Source organism: Xyrauchen texanus, chromosome 49, assembly GCF_025860055.1.
Source record: "Xyrauchen texanus isolate HMW12.3.18 chromosome 49, RBS_HiC_50CHRs, whole genome shotgun sequence".
NCBI lineage: Eukaryota > Metazoa > Chordata > Actinopteri > Cypriniformes > Catostomidae > Xyrauchen > Xyrauchen texanus.
The window spans coordinates 17,769,384-17,789,502 of NC_068324.1; the positions used below are offsets into that span (position 1 = coordinate 17,769,384).

General features: G+C 39.1%; 1 protein-coding gene across 1 annotated transcript; it reads left to right on the forward strand.

The window, feature by feature from the left end:
* The first annotated feature begins 3,867 nt into the window (after window positions 1-3,867).
* On the forward strand, window positions 3,868-19,496 carry LOC127640290 (inhibitory synaptic factor 1). The gene is made up of 2 exons (XM_052122739.1): window positions 3,868-4,020; window positions 18,891-19,496. The coding sequence occupies exons 1-2, from the start codon at window positions 3,874-3,876 to the stop codon at window positions 19,494-19,496; spliced, it is 753 nt and encodes a 250-aa protein (XP_051978699.1). The 5' UTR covers window positions 3,868-3,873.
* Window positions 19,497-20,119: the final 623 nt, after the last annotated feature.

The window sequence follows — 20,119 nt, forward strand, 5'->3', positions numbered from 1 at the left end:
TCACGACATATGTGTGGCAGCGGGATGGACTTCCCCCTCCACATTTGTCAGATTTTACAATATGGAATTGCCCGCTCTGCAGGCAAAACTACTAGCGGTTTAATACGCTACAGCTCCCTGGTGAGCTGCACTGATGGGACACATTCCACACAGACCGGCACCGCCGCTCTGTCGTTCCCTTCCCACTATGTGCTTATATATTACACAAACACTGACCCGCATTCTTGCCGGCCAAATCTTATTTCCCCACTCTTAAGGGCTCCCGGGTTCCCCTTAATTCCCTGGGGATCATACAGTGGATGCTTGGCACGCACGGCGTTGACAATGGGTTCCGTGAGCGTAAGCTAGCTTACGCATATACGAGAGAACCTCTCGTAAGAGAACGTATCGGTTACCTAACGTAACCTCGGTTCTCTCTAGATGAGGGAACGAGTATTGCGTAGCCGGCCGTGCTCGCTCCACGCGTCGACTTTTCGCTTCAGTCAATGAAAACCAGGGTTCCAGCCTACGAACTACGCTTATATGCACTCTAGTCACGCCCTTTTGGCGGGCTTTGATGCAGTGAGCGCGGACGCTTCTCATTGGATGCGAGTTTGCCCAAGCTCGTCTATAGACTGCAGCAGTTGCCGCAGAGCAACCAATGAGCTCGCTAGCTAGCCCGCTCAAGGTCTGCAGCTGCCGCACTGCGTTGACAATGGATACAAAATTAAGGATAATTTTTTGGCTTCAATATCTCAGAAAAGATGAATCTTTCCCGTAGCGTAAGCTAGCTTACGCAATACTCGTTCCCTCATCTAGAGAGAACTGAGGTTACGTTAGGTAACCGATACGTTTTTGTCCAAGCTAGATGCAACAAGAAATTAGGGAAAGAGAATTCTATCAATTGTTCAGTTTCTATTTCTGCTGCGTCACGCCAGGTTTGAGCTCACATTGCTCTAAAATCTTTCTCATAACAGTACATTAAAGCTAGTATCTCACCAGCCGGTTCAGAACAACTCAGCTCCTACTGAGTGCTCTGACTTTCTCAGATTCTCTGTCTTGTGAAGATCAGGGAAATGACAACGGGAGTAGTGCATGAATGTAAACAATGGTGATAGACTGAATAAGGATGTGATTCATAGCTGTAGACTGTTCCTCATGACTGTTCTGACTTCTAATTGTATTAGTCATTTAAGTGTAGGAGTGTTGCTGTGCAGTGTCACGTCAAGTGTGGACAAGCAAATTGTTTGTTGCTGGAATTTTATCGTCTCAAATCTGGTTAGGAGACTTATTCCAGTCTTATTCTACATAATTTAGGGCTTTCCAAAATCCCTACACCAAGACCAAAATTATCAATTGTAAAATCTTTTAGAGCTTTCAAGATATCCTCTAAACTTGGCACAGACCTTCAGACAGTTCTTACTTATGTTGCCTTGTCATTTCTAACTGATCAGACTCCAATAATGTGTGCAGGACACGTGACACAAATCTCACCATCAGCAGAGTGTGCGAGCACTGAACACACGCAGCTCGATTTCTCTAACCGTGCCATCTCTGAATGCACCTGGAATTAATTGCACTAATTGGTGGCAACACTCACATTTGAGCCACTGTTGTAACGAAGGAGTGCTAGAAGATGTAATCACCACTAAACAACAGGATATAAAGGCAAAAACAAGAACGCTGAATGTGCATGTCAAGACTGCGTGTGTGAGGAGGTCACGAGATACCTGTAGTTGTATAACTCGAGTCAGAAGTACTTCAAAGACATCTTTATGGGTCTAAACTCCTGTAGAGAAATAGTCTTGTATCTGGTAGCAGTCGTAGCACACATGTGCCTAATGCCTGTGAATGCACGTATAGTTACATGGAGTATACTTTGACAGGCTCGCGTTGACTGTACGCAGATCGTCAAAATCGAAGTATACTTTGTGGTTTAGGGTTAGAGGTGTGTTCAAATCCTACCTCGAAGTATGAACAATTATAGTGTTTTTTGCCTTAGCAAGCACAACGACCTGTTCTCTGGACTTTCATAATTGCACATTTACACTCTTGCACAAATTGTACCTGTTATTCTAGATCATTGTTTGGAATTGGCACTGCAACCATAAGCCTCAAAACATGTGCAATTGCTTATTTTGTTCGTATCCCATTTGCTTTCCCCCCAATTGTTCTCATCTGAGTTCTCACCAGAGACATCTTCTAAATAATGAAGGCCTCTGTGTGGGACATGCCTCAGAGGATGTTTTGAAGAATCATTACAGAGCACATAAATTAGAATTTCAAACTTGCTGACACAGTCCTCCAGTTGATCTGCGAGTCGGAGTGAGCAACAGAAAAATGAATACAGGAGGGGAGGTGTCTCTCCCACATAATTATCGTACAAGAAAGAGGGAAAGCGGTTTCCTGATGTACTCGCGCCTGCCTTCTATTCATTACCACTCTTAATGGGATAATCTGGTCTGCTTCTATTGCTGCAGAGCCATCGCATTCACGATTCATGAGCCTGCGCTGCAACATTGAATTTAATTAATTTGGTTCCCCAACTGAGATGGCAAGTGCTTGTAAAGATTTGAATGGAGAGCAAGCTTGGAAATGTGCACAAATTTCTGTGTTTGTAGGAAGTGAGATGAAGTGACAGGATAAGAGCTTGAGAGACTAAAGGATGGTTTGTGTATGGTAGTAACTCTTAAAGAGGATGGAGGATGCAAGAGAACGTGTGAAAGAAGAAGATACAAAATGAATGTTTGTTTGAGGGTTTGAGTGAATGAGGAAGAGGGAGAGAGAGAGAGAGAGAGAGAGAGAGAGAGAGAGAGAGAGAGAGAGAGAGGAGGGAGATTTCCTAAGAGTGAGTGCTTGAGCATTAAATGAATGATAGAGGACCAGATTGAAACAGAGGTGTTGAGCGTGCTCCGATGGGGTACAAGGCACGCTACATGGCACAGGCACACAGTAGGAGCACAACAAAAAGCCTGGCGAACTCTGTGGAAGCTTTTTATAGACATATGGAGCAGCAATAAAGCCAAATGGTAATCAAATCTGGATCGAAGCCACAAAAGCCAAGAGGTGCTACTGAAGGACAGATACTGAAATTCTGCTTGATTTCAGTGATGGGTGAGCTGAACTGGATGTCCTGAACTCTCCATCTCTGAGTGATGGTTTTTCTTAGGAACACTGGAGCACACAGGGGTGCTGTCATTTTCTTCCAGCTCTCTCTTGGATTGCCAGTGTGATTTTCTTTTACTACTTTCAGCCCAGTTTTTGGATATATATTTTCTTCATAGCAAATACTGATTGCGCTTGCATTGAAAAAGATGGCTCTTCAATGAAAAATAAATTTTATGGCATATGATTTTGAAGGTATTTGTGAAGAATCTGTGAAAAGATGAACCGATACCCCACATGAGGCAATAGATTGATGTCTTGGTATGACTGGAAAATCAAGAAACCCTCAAAATATAAGCTCAAAGGGAAGTTTTACTTTTTTTTGGTCTGCTTTAAAGACAAAGGTTCTTTCATGTTGAAAATTGAACTAGTTGATTTCAGTTTAATGTCCCACTGAAAAGATCAAAGCATTACTGAGAACAGTTTGTTGGGGTATATCTGGTGAAAGTTTTCTATTTTGTTGAGGACTTCTTTTTTTGAAAGTTTTCCCTTTGAATTTTGAGATACTAGATGTTCTTGGACTACATCCAAGGTTTTTGAACCTGTGATGTCAAAGCATAGGAGTTTCATTCCTCAGAAGTTCCACAAACAACTGTTTAAGATGTTTGGACCTGGGAACAGTTCTCTCGTTCATCTAGGACCAAACATCACAGTGGGGATCTTCAGACATGAAGCCCAGAGTCTGATCCCCTCATCCCAGCTGCTGCTGCTGCCATCCCCCTTTGAAGGATGTTTCACGCTGCACTGCTAGGACCCATTGACTTGAGCCAAAGCCCTGACCGGAGAGCAAAGATCCGCAGGCACATTAAGATGGTCATGGAACAGCTGGAGGAAGTTCTCACTGAGCTCAAGGATGTGGCGAAAGAACTCCGGGAGGTAAAGGACACACTTTAGAGCTGCTTTGAATGTTAAAGAGATAGTTCACTCGAAAATGTAAATTCCTCATCATTTACTCACCTCCAAATCTTTTAATTTGTTAAGAGACTGGCCTGATTCCCCCCAAGTCAGAGTGATCTGTACGAAAGGGGACATGTCTATCCACAGTGAATTACAGTGCATTCAAGGTTTAAATTTGATCACTATACTACTGTATGTGTTTCAAATCCTTGACCTTGCCGATGCTAGTGACTAGCTCAGATAGTTAAGCCTCAGAAAAACACTATAGTAAGTGTACTCTATGTAAGTACATATGGTAAATGTAAAAAATTCAGGCTTCGCAAGCTCGGTTCCACACTTCATTGCTTTTGAAAACATGTAAGAATTAAATTCATATCACAACACAAACATGCGTTGCATTCTTAGCATTAGCGGGCAACTGTCTTCTATAGTCAAATGTATTTTATTAGATCAAGCACTGTCATAGCGGAGCAACAGTTTGAAAAATAAACTAGTGAGCTATCTAAATAATAACACATCCAGTTTAATGGCAGAGACATTCGAAGGTATCTCTATCTACCACCCCCTTGAGTACTTAAGTTTGTTTTCACCACAGTAACACAAGAACACATTAATGCTTAACTAAATTGTGTTTTTTCACGTGCCATTTTTATCTCATGCACAGTCAAGTATTCAGCCCTTCAAAGTAGACTTTTTGACTGCAAGCCCATATGGACTAATTTGACACATGCTAACTCTGACTGCTTTGTGATGCTCTTTTAGTACAGTTAACTGCCGGTGCATGTACAAATGGCATGCACAGACGTGCCTTCAACTGTCTGTGTGTCTAGCAAAACTGGGCTGCACATGGACAGTATGTCTGTACTGTGCTGATAACAGTTGCGGCATGTGCACTATGCATGGGGTGTAGCGGCACCTGGAAAACTGAGGTATACTTTGGCCTTCAAGTATGTACAGTGTCGCTGACGTGTGTGCAGTTCATTGACAAAGTATTCACAGTTGTGTTTGTGTTGTAGAGTAGTTCCTGGTCTAAAAGCTTCAACTAAATTATTACTAACTACATATGCATTTACTAATAGACACAAATACAGACACAAGGTTATCAAACACATCCACGTCCCAATGATACGTCAACACAGGGGTTGTTAACTAGACAGCTTGTCACCCAAACCGTAACCAACAGATAGAATAACAAGGGGAAAGACTTGCAGGATGACACTCCCCTACATACGCCATGATACCCCACACAAGCAATATGTCATCTGTGATGCCTTATTATCACCCAGCGAATCAAACAATGAGCCGACATGCACGAAAGCATCACAAAATCCGATTTCCTCATTTACACACCTGTCAGTTTCGTGTCTCTTTTGTGGTTATCTCACTTTGTGTTGGGCGGCAGCTTTCAGCGTTATGTGAAAGGACATCTTCTTAATTAATCTCTCTCCTCGGGTGGATATCTATCTGCCTCATTACTGTCACCGAGTATATGAGTGTTCTGGACTGGCATTTGTCTCATCATCTCTCTTATTTGTCTCCTTGGCCAAGTTCGGGCATTACCGGTAGCACTACCGCTCTTGACTTAGACAAGTTTACACCTCCATGTGTAATTCAAGCCTTCTAGCAGATCCTTATTGTTACTAGTGACATCTTGTCATGGTTATTAGTTTTGGCACACGCTCATCTGTCTTTCGGCTGTCTCTTATTTAGTGAATTACAGCTGGACATTTGTCACGATTTCAGAGTTCTTGCTACCTTTGGTGTAACCATTATACTGCTCATTTTATAGATACTTACCATATAATATCAATCAATATAGTGCATATTTACTAAATAAATTGATTATTTTAATTTGAAACACTATTTTATCTACCCAAACATGTACAGTTTTACAACCTAGAGAAGGTCAAGCTACTATACTGACTCTACATGGTATTTTAAATAAAAAGTAATTCAAATCGTCAAACTATGTTTCAGATAAAGTAGTTAGATATACTACAAGATTCATTTCTCAGTTTGTAAAAAATTATATAAAATTATATTTATTGGATTGATCTTACAAAAATCACCAGAATAAATGTTAAAATACACATTGGGTACAGATTGCTGACCGGGGCCCCCTGGTGGCTTGGGGGTCCTAGGCGGCCGCTTATATCACTTATATTTTACTTATACTTTTATATCTGTGCCAAGAAACAACCCTGGCTAAAAGTATAATATAGACAATTTTAGAGCTCAAGTAAAGACATTTTTTTGTATGGTGAAATAAATTTAAACGCTTTGACAAAAAGCTGCACATTTGTGTATATAAATGGAAGCGCAGCGTAGTTCTTGCGGGAAGACTAGCAGCTGTACATCATCACATAATTAGCTGGGTAACACTTAGCCAATTGCATGTAAGCCATTGCTTTATAAGTCTGCTCACAATCTATCACATAGATGTTTCAGTGTGCTAACATGGCAACCTCCACCACCCCACCTCCACCAGTTGAGCCCGTAATGCACGGGGGTAGTCTCCTCGCCCTTCGTACAACTCCCTCGGACCGCCAGACGGGGCCTATGCCAAAGAGAGACATTACATTTCTGTTTTACATTCATCAAATAAATGGCATCTTAAACCTCACTCAAGCCTGCGTGTCTTCCCGATAGAACTATTAAACAATGTAATAACGTGACAAAACTTGTTGGAAAAAGCTCATTACTGTACACTATTTTGAAAACATCTAGCTCTCTACAACACTGATAAATAGAAATGGTGATTTATGTTAATGAATAGTTTTGTATGATGATTTATATGAAGGTTATTATTTTCAGGCCAAATACATGAGTAAGTCAACAATACATAATGCATAATGTATGAGAGACTTTTTCAGTCTGATTGTTTGCATAAGATGTTTTGAAATCACCAGCCAGACTGCAGGTAAAAATCAATCACTAAAGAAGCCAGAAGAGTGGTGATGGGTCTGTATCTTACTGCTTTTAAATCAGACTTCCTTTTTGAAAAGTTTAAATTGGTCAGATGCTTTTTCAGACTCACATTTTGTTCCTAATGCTTTCTCTTCAAAAGCCTACTGGGAGGGTTTGGCAATTATTTAACTTCAAGACACTGGGTTCTGCAAGTCAGACAAATTGGATAAAAAGACTGAGGTGGCTTGTAACTTTTAGAATTGCATGGGATTTGCCGCATCAGCCACATAATTAGATTTAGATTGTAGATCAGAACAATACTTAAATTGGCTTTCTACCTTTTGTGTTTCAATATATACAGCATGGATACTTTTAATAGTATTTATTATAGAAGTTCTGTTCATTTCTGTAACTTCTATTAAGTAAGGGATAATGTACAGTTATCTGGTCATTATCACAAAATAAACCCAAACAGGTTGATCAGGATGAATCGGGTCTTGTATCACACCGAAGGGGCTTGTTTTGTGATAACGAGCAGAAGACTGTACATTTTCCATCCTATTACACAGCTACCTACCCAATAAATAAATAAATGGACATGAAATTCATTGATTTGCATGGAAAATTATGTTATAATATGAAAAGAAAGAAATCACAGAGTCTCTAAACACAGCTGAATTTCACCTACGATTTGCATAAATTTGCATTGGTGTTCTTTTGTGAAAAAGACCATCTGACTGCTCAATATCCAGCTTATTTCAAGACTGCTAACCAAATGAATATACAAATGAAGACTAAACATTAATTTGAGTTAAATAATTTTATTTGCTTACTTGTAAAGATTGCAGAGTTAAACAAGTAGGACAGATGATTTGCAATACCCGGATGACCAGTATGATATCACTTAATTATTCAGAATTATAAGACCTCTAGATGGTGTGATTGACCAATCAGAATCAGGTATTCCAGAGAGCCATGTAATGATTATGTGTAATGATTCTGTAATCATGATAATGATTACTGGATTTCAAGATAATAATAATACAAATAAACCGAGTAAAATATTTCCATTTGCTGATTTTTTGCGGTGTAACGGTTTATCAGGGCACAATATATCACGGTTCAAAAATGTGATGATGCTCATCGTGGAGATAGGAAATATTTTTTATAATATTTTTCTAGCGTCTGTTCTATCCAAAACGCACAGTAATGTGGGCATACAAATGGGAATTGTTTCATTGCACACAAGGAGGTGTATCCCAGGTTACTAACAGTCCAAGTCAAAGCTACAAAAAAGGAGACAAAGTTTTATAGTATGCATAAAAAATTGTGTATTTTTATTTTATTAATATCTGTAGAGATTAAGAGTGTTGTTTTGAAGAGAGGATAATAAGAAAATGTATAAAGTTAAGAAATAAGATTAATTTAGATCAACGATAAGTTAGCTACGCCCTGTATCTGCTTGCGTCATTGCAGACAGCGGGAGATTTCGAGGAAGCTCCTCTGGGGAGAGCTCGGCTGATGAATCCGCTTCAGTTGTGCCGTTTAAAAAGCCCTAAAACAGAAAAATGTATTTGAAAGGACGTAACTAAATGTTGGATTTCGGAGATAAGAGACAGAGATTTGGAAATAGAAGTGTGGATTGAACGTTATCGAGTCAAGCGATCTTGAGTGAGTCCTTTCTGTCTTCCCCGGAGTTGGAGGCCGATCACTTTTTTCTCAATATTTGAGGATTTCCAAAGAGGATTCTGAACTCAAAAGGTCCCTGCCTCACGACAAAAGGTGTCAATATGAGCCATACCCATATAAAGACTGAACCTTGGATCAGGATCTGAACAATTTGCATTTTCACATGAACTGTTGTTCAGAACTGAATTACGTGAAAAGGACAAAATGTAAAAATAGTCAATAGTAGTTAAAATAGGGAACTAATTAATAATAAATTACAAGAAAGTGTACATTTCAGAGTCTAAATTGGGAGAAGTCATTATTGTCTCATGTATTATGTTGTGATGTTGTTTTAATTTACTGTTTAGTTCTTCAGTATATCTTACCTGTTTCTACTACAGCCAATGTCGTTGTCGTTTCCTTCCCCCCTTGTTGTCGAGCCTGTCTCTTGAGTGAGTTTAGTCTTCTGATAACTGGTCCATATCTGAAATTATTGCATCCTCCTTGTGCTCACTTCCATTGGTTGCAGGGTGCGAGAGAGGATTGCACTTGCGTCACGGCGCGGGTTACAGAGCTCTAAAATAAGATTGCACACTATAGCCTCAGGTATTGCACGATGAGTTTGGCTGAAACTGCTGCAACTGAAACAGAAAAGTGAATGTAATACAGGAAGGTCCAGGAGCATGAGGGGATCTAATGTGCATTTAAAGCTCGAGAGAGATTTACTCTGACTGCGTGAGAGAAAATTTAAGTTTACAGAGGTTTAATAATAGTGCCATATTAATCTACTATATAAAATGCTGTATGCTATGTAAAATAATGTGTGGCAGGGTGGAGGGCAGGGCCGGGTCGTGATGTTACACACACGGCCCCAATCAGGCTAATCAAGCCTCAGAGAGGCATAAAGGCTGTCTGGAGACTGCAGTGGGACAGAGAAAGAGATTTACTGGCAGCTGTCCAACACCTTTGTGTGTTTGTCTTTCCCTATCGAGAGGTCTCTCCTATTGCGTAAGTAGCTTACGCTATGGGAAAACTCCGTTTCTCGAGAAATATTGAAGTCTTTATGTAAAACGCATTGCAGCTGCACAGCAGACAGTAATGAGCGAGGCAGCTCGGTCATTGGCTGTGCTGCGGCAACTGCTCGAACCAATAACGGGGCGACTCTGAATGCCGACCAATGGGCGCACGCCTCGCGTTCGCGCGCTCAGAGCCCGCCGAAATTAGCATAGCCAGGCTATATAATGGGCACCCCGTCATGCGAGTTCCTTTAGATTTAATCTCCTTCAGCAAAGACCTTCTCTTCCCTGGATTCTCCGGATTGTTGGAGTCTTTCGCCCGCCGTCGAAAAGCCTACAGCAGGACCGCTAAGTGGACGCCGGCATCTTCAGCCGCCTTCGAAGCCTTCTGCTACGCCATCCGGCGTGCAACGCTATATCCTTTACTGCAAGCGCTCGCCCCTGCGACACTTTTGATTAGTAAAAGAGCAATTTTTTCAAGGCGTTGTTGCAAATGCCTTCAGCCTACGCCTCGTGCAGAGGCCCTCTTCCTGATGGGGATCGTCACATCATTCGCAATAGGAGAGACCTCTCGATAGGGAACGACTCGGTTACTAACGTAACCTCGGTTCCCTGAGAGGAGGGAACGAGTATTGCGTAAGCTGCCGTGCCTGTGCTTGGTCAGTTCGCTTCAGTCGATTGAACCTAAAGGAACTCGAATGACGGGGTGCCCATTATATAGCCTGGCTATGCTAATTTCGGCGGGCTCTGAGCACGCGAACGCGAGGCGCGCGCCCATTGGTCGTGCGTTCAGAGTCGCCCCGTCATTGGTTCGAGCAGTTGCCACAGCACAGCCAATGACCGAGCTGCCTCGCACATTACTGTCTGCTGTGCAGCTGCAATGCGTTTTACATAAAGACTTCAATATTTCTCGAGAAACGGAGTTTTCCCATAGTGTAAGCTACTTACGCAATACTTGTTCCCTCCTCTCAGGGAACCGAGGTTACGTTAGTAACCGAGTCGTTTTGTTTAGTTCTTCATTAAACTATTATTTATCTAGTCAAGCCAGTTCTTGCCTCCTCCTTTCCATTAATCCCTTTACATAATGCTATGGGGAATATTATCCTAATAGTCAACAGTTAGTTCTGCTCCTCGAATCTGATTGGACAAGAGACATTCCATGAGCACTGATGGTCTGACACCATTAGCACTCAGATGCTTCACTGTGTGTGTATCACTCCTCTTGTGTTCATGCCGTTCTAAACTAAAGTGTAAGAGCAGTGCAGATGTGTCTTTTTTTACATGTCTTTTTTTTACATTATATATGTTAGCCAGCAGGTGTTGGCAAAAGATCATTTTTATGTGTAATATGAGCCAGTTTGGTGACGTGAAGTGAATTTCGTGTCAGTCAGTGTTTACATACAGCACTCCGTGATCGTTTGTATTACTACTTTAACTTCAGCATTACGGCTAGTCACAGCTGAGAGACACAACATACTTATTAATTAATGAATAATTACACAAACAGAAGGCGCTTACCTCTTATCGGACTTTCCACATCGTAGTGGAAACACTGTTTAAAATGGTGGAGGACATTGCGGTTTCTATGGTGAAAGACTCTTGCGCACCGGCTACCGCAAAATAGGGAGAAATACCCCTGCTTGGATGGCTACATTTCCAATGAGAAAGCGGATCTTCAGAAATCTGACAGCATCTCTGCTTGGGTGTGGCAACAGGTGATCACACATGCTCCATGTCTCCCTCTCTCTCTCTCTCTCTCTCTCTCTCTCACATGCACGCACGCACGCACACATCCATCCATCCATCCTTGTTTATCCAATAACTTGTTAGAAACAGCACAAGCCGACATACTATTTTTGAAGTGACATTTTTGAATTACTTACGAATGCTTGGAATCATCATTTGGTTTGAACCAGCAACGGCAGATTCTGATCCGCTGCGTAATAAAGTAGTTCCATGCACAAATGCGTTTTTATGACTGTACTTCCTAATTTTTTCAAATGTACTTGTTAATTCACTGTTGTATATAAGCAATATCACACTCGCAAGTCGATAGCACACCTGCGAGTGTGATATTGCTTAAATGTCAAATGTAATGTCTGCATTTGTTATGATCATATTTTGCAGTACCCCTTCCTTGTACTACTGTAACAGCTTAGGAGTTTCCATACACCAGCAATTTTTGCAAGTTGAGCAATTCCCTTTCTTGAGTCATACCACCCTCCAAAATATATGAATTTCTTCAGCTGGACTCACTGTCCTGTCGAGCAGCAATCTCTGATCAGTGAGTACGTGCTTGGCAGGAATACATTAAACATGAAATGTCTGACAGCACGGCACAGGGCACAGACCCACAAGAGACAGGATTCTTTCAGTGGAGTTCTAAAAATGTATCTCTCTGATACTATCTCTGAGCATAGTGCTTATCATTCTTGACAGGGTTCGATAAATTCACAATTACAGTACGAAATGTTTGTGCAGTCCTTACCCGTCTGCATTGGAAAAAGCTTGCCATTGTTTGCACATTGTTTGTGTGTGTGTTTTCGAGCACCAGGTGCAGTTTGAATAGATGTTGGGACTGTTGAATGCCTGTCATTTAGGCTTTATCTGTTTACATTTGACTGCTTATTACTGAATCTCGAGAGCTAAAAGCCTGCAGGCTCGCCGCTGAATGACCGATCTGCCAAATCGTTAACATTCTGTATTAGAGCTACATGTGATTGAATGCTACTGACTGACAATGTTGCAGCTACGTTTAAACTGTAGCTTGTCAAGTTACAAATTACTCATATTTTAAAGTAGTTAAACTATAGCCAAGTTACCCTTTTAAAGACCCCATGAAATCTTTCCTCCTTTCCCGTGTTGATGTATTTCCTAATGAAACACATTTTGGATTGAAATATTTAAGGGCTTATTCTTTCTTTTATTTAAATTTGTTAAAAAGCAAATTGTCTTTAGTTATGTCAAAGCCATGGACCACAATTTGCTAATTGTTAATATTTTGCAAGTGGTATTGGGGAAGGGACATTCTCAAACTAGAGAGCATTTATTGGACAGAAATCTGTTGCTGTGTCCCAAATGACACACTATACACTATGCACTTACACTGTACACTCGGCCACATAGTGTATGAATTTTCTAAGTGTAATATTGCCCCAAATTGAACACTAATAGTTTTTACCACAATGGAAGCATTCACTGTTTTTCAGCTGAAAAAGTGATGTGTTGCCGCTAGTTTTAGCATGTTAGCCAACTTCAGTTCAACACTTACATCTCATAAAAATGAACATCTCTGTCAAGATGAATATGAAGGGGGAGACTTAATGTTCAATGTTATAATATGTTGAGATATTGAAGAATTTCTATTATGTTGTAGTTTTAGCCTAAGTTGAGGACCAATCCATTTTTAGTATTCTACACAATACTTTATCTGTTGAACAATTTCTGTGCTAACCATAGCATGATGACCAAGTTGCACTCAGTAGTGCTTCCCACCAGCATGCGTTTAGAATGCTAACATTTCCTGTCACTAGCTAGCATATCATTAAAAGTGTTTCATTTGAGTCATTTTGACATGTTACTTTTTATTGGGCTTACTTGATTCAGTTAGATTCCCTCTAATTGAAGTGTTTAAATTGATATTACATGGTAAATGTTAATTTAAGAAAACAAATTTCAACAAGTGGAACAACTAAATTGTCTGCACTTATATGGTGTTATTTTAACCTTAGAGGTTACCAAAGCGCTTTACACTGTGTCCCAGTCACCCATTCACACACACACACACACCAATGAAAGCAGAGCTGCCATGCAAGGCGCTAGCTACATAAGCCAAGCTACGAGCGCTGAGTGCATGAAGTGTCCAGCATTCCACACTCCAACATTTGCTGTAGTTTCAGTGTTGCACTACTCACACTTATTACACTACAAAATGGCATAGAATAGTGGATGTGATTTGGGACACACTTACATAGTGCAACATGAGCCATCAATATTTTTGTTCTGTTTTCCTGGATTTTGTCACGGTTCAGAATTAAACTAGCATATAGATGGCATCCAAACTAGCACTCATGGAGCCGGTTACATGCACACCAATATGCTGAAAATCAACTTTTTTAAGAAATACAACAAAGCACGAAAACCGTGTTTACATGAGATTTTAAATATTTGCGTTACTCTCTGCTTTTGACATCACAACGTGAAGAGACATGCGCACAATTCTTGTATACATTAACAAACCTGGTAAAAACGTATTTACGTGCCACATTAAATCTGTATTTTGTTGCACTACACCACCAACTGTTAAAAGTAGCTTGTTACTGAAATGACTACATGGTTCTGAAAACATTACATCTACAACGGTCACGCTCCTGAAAAATGTAGTTACATCAGTAGCAATGCAACTTTTAGTTAGTTACTCCCTAACACTGCTCACAGCATAACAACTTTTTAAAAAAGTGTATTTGGCACTAACAAAGCATTCAGCTCATCAGAATCAAAGGCACTGAATAACAGAACACACCATCATCAATAACTGACATTTGAATTCAAAGTCAGTTCTTTTATCTTTAAAGTCCAAAGGAATCAAACAAATCTAACATAAATGTATCTTAACTTATTCAGCTGCATAATACTGACAAAACACTTTTAATGAGTTTGGAGTGGAAAGCCATGTGTTGAGAAAATAGTTTTAATTTGCAGCAACTGCATCATATAAACATGCTCGTCACACACATATCATGTAAAAAATTCTGATTACATTTACAGACAGACTTTTTGATCAAAAAGTTCTCCATCTGTATGATCGTTCCTCCTGTGTTTTGTTTTGTGCCTCTATCAGCCTTGACACTCTGTACAGAAAAGGAGCTGAGTAAAGCGAGAGAAGGAATATTGATAAGAGTATGGTTGAGATCTTATGTAAGATGCAGTTACTGGCACAGCGGGAAGACAAATTCACTTCAGCACAAATAGATATTAAATATTCCAATGCCAGTGGGTGCTAGGGAAAGAGATGGAGGGATAAAGATGGAAAAGAGAGATGTATATTTATTTTTCATTTATGGCTTAAGCACAAAACATACAGACCATATGAAAATACAGACATTTCTGCAGTAAATGCTATGGAATATCTTGTTAAAAATGTGATTTTTACATTTAGTGATGAAAATGTAAGTGATGCTTGCCCATGTAAAATTGCCTCCTCAATGCTAGTGTGTTGCTATGCAGTTGCTATGGGGTTTTGAGTGGTTTTTAGTTCATTGCTGGGTGTTTACTAGAGAGTTATGGGGGGCTGCTTCAGTCGTTTAACTATGATATTCTGGTCCCTATATGGCACAGGTCCTTCCTTCAATGCAAGTGTATGAGATTTTATCACCTGTTTTGTGGTCCACCAGTGTTTTTATTGTTCAAATCTGATTAGAAAAAGTTATTAGACTTCTCAGTAAGAGAAATGTTCTGAAGTATCATTCAAGTCCGTAGCAAAAATGGTGTGGGATGAGTTACTCCCTGAAATGTAATGCTTAAACTTGGGGATTTGTACAAAGCTGATGGCAGAGACTGGCTCTTTTTTTCTTGTCAGTCGATAGGGCTAGGGCTGTCAATCGCAATGAATCACATATTTCAATATTTGCTGAGGAAGGGCCCCAAATCAAGATAATGTAAAATATTGGATTATTCAAATAATTAAAAAGATGTATAGATTACAGTATATGTGAACACAAACACACACATACATATTTTATTTTCATATCATTGAACATAAATCAACAATCGACAGCATTCCATTTTGCAACTGATGTCCTGTTCTCACACTGATGTGTTTTTATCTTCCATCTGCACCATTTTTAATTGCCAGTCTATGTACATATGTGCAGGGTTGGGAGGGTTGCTTAAAAAAGTAATCCGTTACAAATAAAGATTACTTAGAAATATATTGAATCAGTAACTTAATCCAGTTACCTTGAAAATAAAGTAATGTAATCAGATTACTTTTAGTTACTTTTTGTTTATCTCAAGATCGCATATGTGAATAAAGTCAAGAGAAAATTGTTTATTTTCTCCCTGAATTTTGTCTTGGTTAACATTAAACAAAATCTGACAGGATATACCTCAGATTCAAAAACACTACAAATTTAAATTCTGCTATGTATTGCACTTAGCATGTAGACTAATTGGCACTGACCATTCATTAACTTCTGACTGCAATAGGTAGATCACATGTTCTATTTATCATCATCATCATCATTATTATTAATGCCTACAGTGCCTGTCCTCTGATCACAGTCAAACATCACCAGCTAACGTTTATGGGTGATTCTATGTTTATATTTAAGAAGGATTTTAATGACAATATATATATATATATATATATATATAAAGTATATACTGTATATAAAAAAAATCTTGCTTTAAAGGTTGTCTGGGTAGCTCAGTATTTACACTGACTACTACCTCTGGAGTCACAAGTTTGAATTCAGGGTGTGCTGAATGATTCCAGCCAGGTCTACTGAGCAACCAAATTGTCCTGGTTGCTAGGGAGGGTAGAGTCACTTGGAGTAACCTCCTTGTGGTCGCGATTGGTTGTTCTCGCTCTCAATGGGGTGTGTGGTAAGTTGTGTGTGGACAGGGTTGGGAGGGTTACTTCTGAAATGTATTCCACTACAGATTACAGAATACATGCTGTAATTTGTAATGTATTCTGTTAGATTACTCAAGGTCAGTAACATATTGTAAATACTTTGGATTACTTCTTCAGCACTGGTAGATTTTTTCACTTGTTTTGACTATAAAAACTCTGCCAATACAGTAACACAAAATACTCATGTTAAAAATACATTCTCTGAAAAACCTAAATATCTTATGCGGTGTTGTTTATAAAACAAGATAAATCAAACTGATATTGTTTTAAGGATTTTTAGATATTTTTATAGGAAAACAATACAAAAATGATGATCAAGAATATGATTTTTCCCCTAATATCAAAGATCTTACTAGAAAAAAAGAAATTATGATCTACTGTGAATTTTCTTGATAAAAAACATGATTGTGTCTGGTAACGTGCATGTAAAATGGCTAGAAATAGCATTTTAGCTTAGCATAAATCTAACAATTTACACAAGGTTTATTTCTGTTTCTTCTGCTCCAAACTTACTTCAAACTTACTTCAAACGTACTTCTCTGTCTGCTCGTGAATGTATCACATCATAAGAAAGTGTTTCACCGCTGTTCAAATGCACTTTGGATCACATCATTTATATGTAGAAATGTTTTCTTCTGAAAGGACTAAATATTAAATGAAACAAATGACAGTAAAATGCAAAGTAATCTCTTCAGTAATCAAAATACTATTTGAATGTAACTGTATTCTGATTACAAATGATTTAAATTGTAACTGTATTGGAATACTTATATTTAAAATTTTAAATACGTAATCCCATTACATGTATTCCGTTACTCCCAATCCTGTGCGTGGACTGCGGAGAGTAGTATGAGCCTCCACATGCTGTGAGTCTCCGCGGTGTCATGCACAGCGAGCCACATGATAAAATGCACGGATTGACTGTCTCAGAAGCTGAGGCAACTGAGACGTGTCCTTCACCACCCGGATTGAGGTGAGTAACCGCCCCACTGCGAGGACCTACTAAATAGTGGGAATTGGGCATTCCAAATTGGGAGAAAAGGGGATAAAAAATTATATAAACTAAAAGAACAGATAAAAATAGATTTAAAACTTTTTAGTGTGTCTTGATTTACTTATTCCTACTTTTTATGAGTTTTCTAATGTTACATATGCCAGTTTTTCTCCCTCAGCCTTACTTTTGAACTGTTCTTAACAATACATTTATAATAAGATTCAAAATCAGATAAACTATCCATTGCACTTTCCCCTAAGATCTTAATAACTTTTTCAATTCATTTGGTATTCATGTGTACAATTTAGATTTTTTTTTAACAAAGATAAAAAGCAATGCTGTCCAATTACTGTTGTCATTACAACATGAACGCATTTCAGAGAACAATTTTAGAGTTTCTTTTTTTAGAGAAAATGATCGAAAGATGGTCTGACGGTGAAATTTGGGAACACTTACGAATAATTTTAGCTATCCCAACTAACATAAGTTTCGTATGGGTCTAACCTTTAAATGCTTCTTTAAATTATGTATTGGGTCCTTGGAAAATCACTGCATCTTCACAACTGGAAGGTATAAATTGCACTAAACTGTAATGTTTTTTCCCTTTTCTCCACTGAAGTGACAAGAATGTTGGAATTTCCACAAAAATTCTAATATTTCTCCAGTGGCCATTGTGATGAAACTGCCCTTTTAATGGTTTGACCTCGTTTGCCTCGAGAGCACAGTGTTGATGTGAGACAGGTGTTATTTTTACGCATGCGATAGTAAGTGGCACCAGATTCAGGTGGGTCACAAGAGAGAACCAGAAGAGATCTCCAGTGTGCATCTGATCATATCTGTACCACTATAAAGCAAGCAGCGGTCTTTATCATTTTATGTCAGGAGGATTTATAAAAAAAAAAAATTTAATCCTACTAGTAATCCCAATTTTTATCAAATGTAACTGTAATCTGAATATGTTGCGTTGTTATGTAACTATAACAAATTACAGTTACATATTTTTGTATCCGGATTACAAGTATACCTGTTACAAGTATTCTGTTACTCCCCAAGCCTGCATATGCGTCAGACGGACGCTTTTGTAGCATCTCACTGGTTTTCTTTGTCATAAATGTTGCATTTGCGTGCTAACAAGGACGATATGCTAAGGTTAAAGTAGTTGAAACTTTGAAAAATCGCCTCTTGAGATCCCTGCATTCTGTTGTGCTTAGTCAAGCTGTCCTGTTTGAGCAGCTCTCATTCTGTGGCTGCATTGCTTGTGAGGTTTGTTGAGGCGCACTGACTGCCCCCTACTGACACAGCTTGTAAAAACATGAAGGTGCATGTACTGTACTTCAAGCCTGAACTTCTCTGAAGGGAGAAAATATATATCTTTATTACAGAATGTATGTACAGGTCTTGAAACATGATTAATTGTGCTAATTTCTAAAAAACAATCAAACTTCTAAATCACACTAATTTAACGCCTTAAATCGACAGCCCTAATTATATTGGGCACTCACACAGTAGTTGTGAAGAACCATTGAAGCACCTTTATACATTCACAGGTTCTTAATTTATTAATATCGTTTTTAATTATTGTTGCATGGGCCTTTTCTCATGTTTATATGACTTTCTTTCTACTCAGGTTGTGGCTCAGATTGACAAATTAACATCAGATATTGACCTTGACCTAGAAGATGACCTGTCGCTGGTGAGCTGCAGCGAGGATCATGGGAAATCATTAGGCAACCTCTTCCATACTGAGATGTTATCCGACAAACATGACCTCGGCCACTTACAACACAATCCTCTGCTAGACACGGCCCGGAACCCAACCACAGCTAAGAATCGAGAATTAGACCTCTACAGACGAAGCTGTGGAGACCTACCTGCCCTGAATGGACCATTAAAGGCTCCAAACAGTCCAAAAACCTCCTGGGTCTTCGGATCTGAGAGAAGGATCCACTACTACGATAAGACGTTGTACCATGCATTATGCTGTGATGATGATTATGATGAAGATAGAGGTGGTTTGAGATCATCAAGGCTTTCGTCCACTGATTCTGTGTTTTCATCTTCACCTACACGTTTTCTGACGCCAAGATCCACTCGTAAGACTTATTCTAGCCAGGAATCAAAGAAAACAGCCCTTCGTAGTTGCAGTACCCAAACTGTTTCAGATAAAAGCACACAAACACATTTCCCTTACATTCCAGCCAAGCAAAGTCCTTCAAGTGACTGTAAAAACTGAGCCTTCTGCAAGCATCCCAAACTTTTTTTTGGTTTTAAATCACTGGTTCTCAACTGGTTTTGCTTCAGGATCCATATTTTCGAATGGACCGTGGTGACCCAACACAGTAACAAAATTGTATATCGCACAAAAGTAAACCATCAAATGTTGAAATATACAGTATTAATTGATAGGCCTACTACGCACAACATTTGACGTTTACAACGAAAAGCGTTTTCTCTTCCCTTTTTAAACTTTTTTTTTGCAATCCTAACTATGCACTATTATATGGTGGTGCGAATTTTATTATTTGCATTTAACATGTTTTTTGTTCTGCTTCCCGTGACCCTATCAAAACAGACCTGCAACCCATTTTTGGGTCACGACCCACTAGTCGTGAACCAATATTTTATACTATTTTGAACTGTGAAATCTATATTTATGAAATGTTTGATTTTATTCTTTTAAATGCATTTCTTGCATGGATTAATCTCTTTTAAGTTGTCATGGAGTTTACAAAGAACAATTTCTAGTGTTTCAATTCATTATGAGGCATTATGACAATATCAAAATAATCTTGTATCTACACAGAACATTAACACATTCCAAGCCCCCTAATGAGTGAGAATTGGTTTCGGTCACAC